Source organism: Molothrus aeneus, chromosome Z (assembly GCF_037042795.1).
Source record: "Molothrus aeneus isolate 106 chromosome Z, BPBGC_Maene_1.0, whole genome shotgun sequence".
NCBI classification, from domain to species: domain Eukaryota; kingdom Metazoa; phylum Chordata; class Aves; order Passeriformes; family Icteridae; genus Molothrus; species Molothrus aeneus.
In genome coordinates this window covers 40643708-40650809 of record NC_089680.1, presented here as the reverse complement: position 1 = coordinate 40650809, position 7102 = coordinate 40643708, and the positions used below count along the sequence as shown (strand labels likewise).

The 7102-nt window shown below is 42.3% G+C and overlaps 1 protein-coding gene across 1 annotated transcript; it reads left to right on the top strand.

The window, feature by feature from the left end:
* The first annotated feature begins 201 nt into the window (after positions 1–201).
* Positions 202–4904, top strand: MRPS30 (mitochondrial ribosomal protein S30). Its single transcript, XM_066569237.1, has 5 exons — positions 202–904; positions 1144–1289; positions 2322–2424; positions 2903–3079; positions 4441–4904. The coding sequence occupies exons 1-5, from the start codon at positions 202–204 to the stop codon at positions 4707–4709; spliced, it is 1398 nt and encodes a 465-aa protein (XP_066425334.1). The 3' UTR covers positions 4710–4904.
* The last annotated feature ends 2198 nt before the right edge of the window (positions 4905–7102 follow it).

Sequence of the window (7102 nt, the reverse complement as noted above, 5' to 3'; positions counted from 1 at the left end):
TCCTCCTCGCCACGCCGCGGGGGCGCTCGGCGCCCTCAAGCCACGTGATTCCCAAGGCCCCGCCGCTTCCTGCCCGGCAGTTCCCGCTTCCGGAGAACCCGCCCGTCGACCGGAAGACGGGCTTATCACTTGGTTCCCAGAGGCCAATCAGCTGCCATGGTTTGCGGACGCGGCCCCGCCGCTCTTCCGCAGTTTCGCGAGATGGCGGCGCTGGGCGCCCGGAGGCTGCTGCGGCCCGGCCGGCGCTGGTTCTCGGACACGGTCCCCAGCGCCCCCTCGCCGCCCGCCAGCCCCCTCTACCCGCCCGTGGTGGCGTCCATCACGGCCAAGAGCAAAGCGGCCAAGTCGCGACGCCTGCAGCGCTTCAACCAGCGGGTGCACGAGGCGGCCACGGTGGAGGAGAAGCTGCGGCTGTACGGGAAGCTGCAGCGGCCCAAGTACATGGTGTACCCGCAGACCTTCGCTCTCAACGCCGACCGCTGGTACCGCAGCTTCACAAAAACCGTCCTAGTGCCGGGAATGCCCCCGAGAGCCGCGGCCGCGAAACCGCCGGTAGCGACGGCGGGAGCGACTTCCGAGACCGGCAGAGCCCCGGAGCCGAGAGCGGAGGCACCGGGGCATGCGGAGGCGGCGGGGGAAGCGGAGGTGGCGGCGAATGCGGAGGCTCCGGGGGCCGCGAAAACCCCGGAGCCCTCGGCGGGAGTGGCGCCGTGTCCGGATATAGGCGAGCTGCGCTCCCTCGCCTGCGACGCCCTTCTCCAGGAGAGCTTCTACCAGAACAAGAAGCGGCCGTTCCTCTACCGTGACCAGGATCACACGCCCGGCCCCTTCCTCACGCAGCTCGTTTCCACCCTCGCCGCTTCTCTGTCCGGTCACAACCCACTGCTGGCTGCTTCGTCCCTCGGTATGGAGCGGGGCTGGCAGGGAAGGGGACTTGGGAGCCTTTGGGCGATAGAGCCAGTCCGCGAGCCGGCACGAGTGTCGCTGGTGTATCTCACCTGTTCAGACCATCACTAGTAATTTGTTTCCATCGTTCTACATAGATTTTGGGTGTTTCATCTCACTGCAGCTACTGAAGAATTGGGAGGGTTTTAAATGCAAGAGGCGAATCACTGTTTTTTTGTGTTTCTTGTTCCGTTTCAGATCTAAACCCTGAGGTTAACTACTACTGGCATCATGGTAATGAAGTTGTTGTTCACGGACATCGAAAGGGTAGAGTTGATCCTGTGCGATTCCAAATAGATGATAACCCACACCTCCAGATCCGTGTGCCAAAGCAGCTTCCCGAGGTGGGGATGTTTACAAAAGCAAGTTAATACCATGCATTTTCACTTTCTGTCAGCCATTGAAACAATGAAGAGGTGATCTGTGGAGTTAAACAGTACGTTGCACCTTTGGGTATTTTTCGAGTCTTAACACCCTTTCTACATTGTGGAAATGGCTTTGTAGGTATTGAGCTTTGTAGCTTCTGAACTTTTGATCCTCTTTGTACTCTAAATTGCATGTTGTTATATTTAATTAAATTGAATTTTTAGCATTCTGTGGTTGGAAATGGAGGCGAGAACAAGAAATGTGCTGTGGAACATTATCACTGGAGGAGAGTAATAGGAGTGGAGGAAAAAAAAAAGAAGTAAAAGCACATATAAACTGAATGTGAGCATTCTTGCCTGTTGTTACTGCTTGGCAGTTGTTTTCTTGAATGCTTAAGTTCAGTGGAAGTATGTTCTGTTTCAGTAATGTAATGTTTTTCTTGCAGGTTTACACAGTGGTAGTTTTGTAGCCACTGAAGGTCTCTGTTGTCTAGTTTCCACCCCAAACAGAAAAGTATTGTGTGTTCTGTAAATGTTTATATTTACAGAACTTTTATGGCTGACTTAGTTGTACAATTTGCTTGTGTTAGTGTCATCAGATGCTACAAACCTTGGCATTTTGGAAGAACTAGGCAATTTAAAATGTTGTGCAGTAAACCAAATCTGCAAACTTAATCTGCAGGTTCAAGTTAGTTTATTGGCTGGTGCTAGAAATGTGTTTTGCTCTTTCTCTATGGAAGGTAAAAGATGGTGACAAGTGGCAGGCTTTTTAGCATTACTTCACATTTTTTGTGTTGTGGAAAAATTAATACAAGATGACTGTGCTAACACGCATCACAAGATGAGAATTTCTCTTGTAAGACAATGAATTTTATTTAAGTCTGGCTGTACGATGTACGTAAGCAGGACTTGCACTTTCTGTTGTCTGACCAGGAAGTGGTGTGTTACCGTGGACCTGATGTCAGAAACGTGTCTTACATGATGGTTGTTCTTTCTTCTGTTGTCTTCAAGGTTGTACCCCTGGAGTCAGATCTTGGAGATGTTCCTGTTATTGATCACAAGCCATCCAAACTGCCATTGTTCAAAAAACAGTATGAAAATAAGGTATTTATAGGTAAGAGTTTTTAATTGTGAAATATTAACTTTTCTTTGGTAAAAAAACCCAACAAACCAATCAAACAAAGACCAACCCCAAAACTAATGCCACATTATTCTTTCTTCTCCCATGACCAGAAAAAGTTCTGTATTTTTATTTATAAGTGTACTGTATAAATATATATAGTGTATAGATCTCTATTGAGATTTCATGTCAGTTAGGCAATGGGGAGTAGCATTCTGCTGTACACGTGGTATTGTGTGTCCAAATTTGCTTGAAGAAGTTTAGTTGAATTGACACAAAATTTTGAATTTTGATACATCTCCAGGGAAATTCTCATTTTAGGATGTGGACTCTGGCCTTTTGGAAGTAGGCAGCTCCTCACAGATCTGCAGTAGGGGTTCTGGCTTTACAGTCTGATGGTGAAGATGTGTGTTTGTAAGTGTGATTAAGAGTGTTCTTTCTGTGACTGATAGTTTTGTTTTGGGGAGCGCAGGAACAAAGGTGGCAGATCCATGCTGTTATGGACATACCCAGTTCCATCTCCTTCCTGACAGACTGAAGCGGGAGAGGTTCATAAAGGAGCGTCTCGAGGATCAAATCGAAGTCGTTTATCGATCTAATGGAATTGCAAGTCTCTTTGCCTGGACAGCAGCACAAGCAATGTATCAAGGTGAGATGGTCAGCTGGACAAATCTTTCCTGGTTATGAATGCCTACTGTAAAGTTTTTTAACCCTTTCTCCCCAACACCTTTTTCTTGCGTTTCTTTTTCCTGAAGACTTTCTTTTAAATAATTGAATTTACAGATGCAATTGAATTAATAAAAGAGTTAGTTAAGACTTGGAGTACTTTTATACAGGGGAATTAAATACAGAGAAAAATATTTTTCCATATATAGCAGTAAGCTTGTGCAAAAACCTCAATTGTTTTCACTTGCTCTTTCCCCCTTAAGAGGGAAATGTGGTAGACATCAAGCAATTTTGGTTTTTTTCCTTCTGGAACAACCGTGTTTCTTAGCCCTTGTTTCAGTAATTTCCATTCCATGAAAATACTAGGAATGAAAGAAAAACGTTAGCCACCTTACATTGAGATTTTATGCCTACATTTTTCTAAAAAAGTCCCAGAATACCTGGATGGTTAAACCAGATCAGTCTTTAACTTCTTCTCATAAATACAATTATTGTCTAGTGTTAGTGTAAGACACCTGATGGCTTGTAGTTTCACTTGAGAAACAACACATGTAAGAAAATTCTTTGACTATAGTATATACTACTGGCTCTGCATCAATTTTTTTTTTAATGTATTGGGGTATTAGAAAGCTTCCTTTGTGGATGTAAAATACTGAAGTTGAGTGAGTCTTGTCTTCAGAGTTGGTCAGCTGTAAACACATCATGAGTTGGAAGGGCAGCATTATTCAAATCTATGACTTTTTTTTCTTCTGTAACAGTTTCTAGCATTGTGGCACATAATAGTAATATCTTTAAAAAATATCTGTATATACTAGTGCATGTGCATAACCATGTAAATATTTTTAGCATACTGTTAGTGCTCAGTAGGGTTTGTTTGAAACACTAACACTTGGTGTCTGGTTGGTTACTATAGTCAGTTATGTTTGTGTGTATATGTGCATGCTTTTGTCATGAAACAAATGCTCACTGCATCTTGAGAGCTGTGACATAGTAAAAAGACATTTTCCCTCAGCTCCTTTGCAGGACTTTGGATTCATTACTAACGTAACTGTTTTGGAAAAGTCACTTGGCTGATGAATGAGTGATTTTAATTAACTGTTGATAGGGAACTGTGTACAAAATGCAAGCATGCCTCTGTGCCACTGATCTTAGACATAATCTTTATTGGTAATTGTGTTTTGATTAGTCTGTGTAAAACATGCTTGTGTTGCCAAAGCAGACAGGACTTTTTCCTTACTAGGTAGCTGCTGCAATTCCCGGAGTTTCTCTATGTTTTGGGACTAGTGTTTAGGTGTTTGTGCTGATAGAAATCTCAAGTCCTTTTGTATGTGTTTTATTTTGTAGGATTCTGGAATGAAGCAGATGTGACCCGTCCTTTTGTATCACAGGCGGTAGTGACTGATGGAAAATATTTTGCTTTCTTTTGCTACCAGCTAAATACTTTAGCACTAAATGCAGAAACTATTAAAAGCAACCCTCGAAAGAACATTTGTTGGGGTACCGACAGTAAGCCACTGTATGATGTTGTGGAAGATGGTAATGTGAAAGGCTTTAATGATGAAGTTCTGCTTCATTTGGTTCATTTTCTGCTAAACAGACCAAAAGAGTTGTAAGCCATTAAACCAAACATAAAGTATGTGCCTAAACTTCATTGTGACTCCATGAAGTATAATCAAGGTATGCCTTGATTTAGGCAGGTATTTGTCTAGCAAACACTATATACATATTTTATGTTATTTGGGCCTTCTTTCTTTTTTCTTTTTTAATGTATACTGTACACTGGCAAATAAACAGCTGGAATACTTAAAGTCTTTTGTATATTTACTCTTGAAAGCCTTCTCTGCTGATTCAGTGTCATGTGAGCATGTTTTTAGCAGATCCACAGGTCCATGTTAAATTGTCACAACAAAGTATTAATTCATATGACCAGCTCTGAGTATCACTAATATGATTATCACTAGGAAATAGCTGTCTTGATACTCAGCACTAGTGATAAATTTCTAATTTTGTACTTGAGTTAAATGCTTATTCAGTTTAAGGAGAAAGTGAGCTCAGAATGAAAATGAGTTTCTTAATGAGTGGTTGGCAATTCACTTACACAGTAAGAGAAATCTTTAGGCATGTTAGTACAGACATGATGGAACTTCCTTCCAAAGATTGTGTTGTGAACATGCATACACAGTTTTAACCTCCAGAACCACGGAGAGAACTCTCAAATGCATTTGGAATCTATAGTTTTCCCTTTAGTCTGGGTCCTTGATTTCATCTGTTGGTATCTTGAGTTTTCATAGCTGTTACTTGGATGTCTTAGGAGTGTTAATAGACCACGGTTGAGCCCCAGCTAGATGATGTCTGAATCATTAAATACAACGTTGTACAATCATGGAGTAGTTTGGGTTGGAGGGACCTTTAAAGGTCATTTATTTCAAGCCTGTAGTAAGCTGGGACATCTTCAGCTAGATTAGGTTGCTCAGACCTCTGTCCATCCTGACTGTGAATGTTTCCAGGGATGGGGCATCCATCTACCACCTTTCTGAGCAACCTGGTTTACCATGCTCATTGTAAAAAACTTCTTAGTGTATTTAGCTTGGATCAACCATCTTTTAATTTAAAACATTAATTACCCACCTTGTCCTATTGAAACACACACTGCCAAGACATAATGACTGGTTAGGGGTATTTAGCTATCAACAAAGTGTAAGTGGTTCTGAGGTAACTAAATGTGCCTAGAATTTTATATAATTTCATCCACTCTACTTGACCTTTCTGGAATTTTCCTGTGTTCTCACAAAGAGGCAAGTAGTTTGTTGTTAAAGAGAATACTGAATCATTGAAATACTGGCCTGCACATTCTTGAGTATGAGCAACAGCCCACTTTCTGTTGTAAAGTGGCCTACAGAGTATTTTGTTAATGGAAAACCAAGTAGTTGTAGACCTTTATGTGACTGGTGCTTTACTGGGTTGGAAAACGTTGCCATTATCTCCACCGTCCAGAGATAAGGTAAGTAAGATGTGTACAAGCACTGTTATTTTTTAAGAAGAAGTCCTTAATTGCTCTTTTTGTCTTAACAATGCATGACTGTTACCAGTTCTAATAACTTCTGATCCTTGGATTACATAAATGTTCCTTTTAGTAACAGAAAATAAGCTGGTGGGTAAGAGTGTTGATTATAGAGAATGACCTGTGACCTAGCTTAAGAGGGAGTGGTTGATACTTGTCTGGTCTGATTAAGGGATGGTACAAAATGAATGGAAGGATATGAAAAAAAGCAGTTGGATATTTAGACCCTAAGGAAATTTTTACAGTTTTAAATTTACATAATCTAACATATTACAGTGTGTCATGTATGTAACATATTGCAGGTGTAATACGTTACTCTCTTGGGCTTGAGATTCTCTTGAGTTGCATACAACTAGTGGTTGTGAAAACCCACAGGTACAGTCAAAGAAACTCCTGCTTCCAGGGTTAAAAACCACTAATTCCTCTGTGAATTGGCCTTTTGTCTATCCTGAGGCTTCAGCTGTAGTAGAGCAAATTCAAAAAATTTTCCCTTGTGCGGCTTTCCTAGCGAATGAAATATCACTGTTGATGTGTCACCCAGTAGTAAAGCCCAGTGTTGGGACTGAGGGAGGAAGGCTGAGCATGAGCTGCCGCTCTCGTGAATGTGAAGCACCAACGTAGCTTTCTGCAGCAGGGGATACTCTGGAAAAACAGTGGGTGGCACTGTTTCACCTTCTACTGAGAAAAAACTGACAGGCGTTGTTCTACTTTTTTGTCACTGACTAAGTTGAGACATTGTAATACATGCAGCTTTGTACAGCAATATTTCATCTTCAAGGCCAGGTTGGATGGGGCTTAGAGAAAGCTGTTCTAGTGGAACATGTCCCTGCTCGTGAAAGGTGGATAGGAACTAGATGTATTTTAAGGTCCCTTCAAACACAAACTATTTGATGATGCTGTGATCTGGTGCTCATCTGTACAGGGTGCTTGATGCTGCCTTACAGT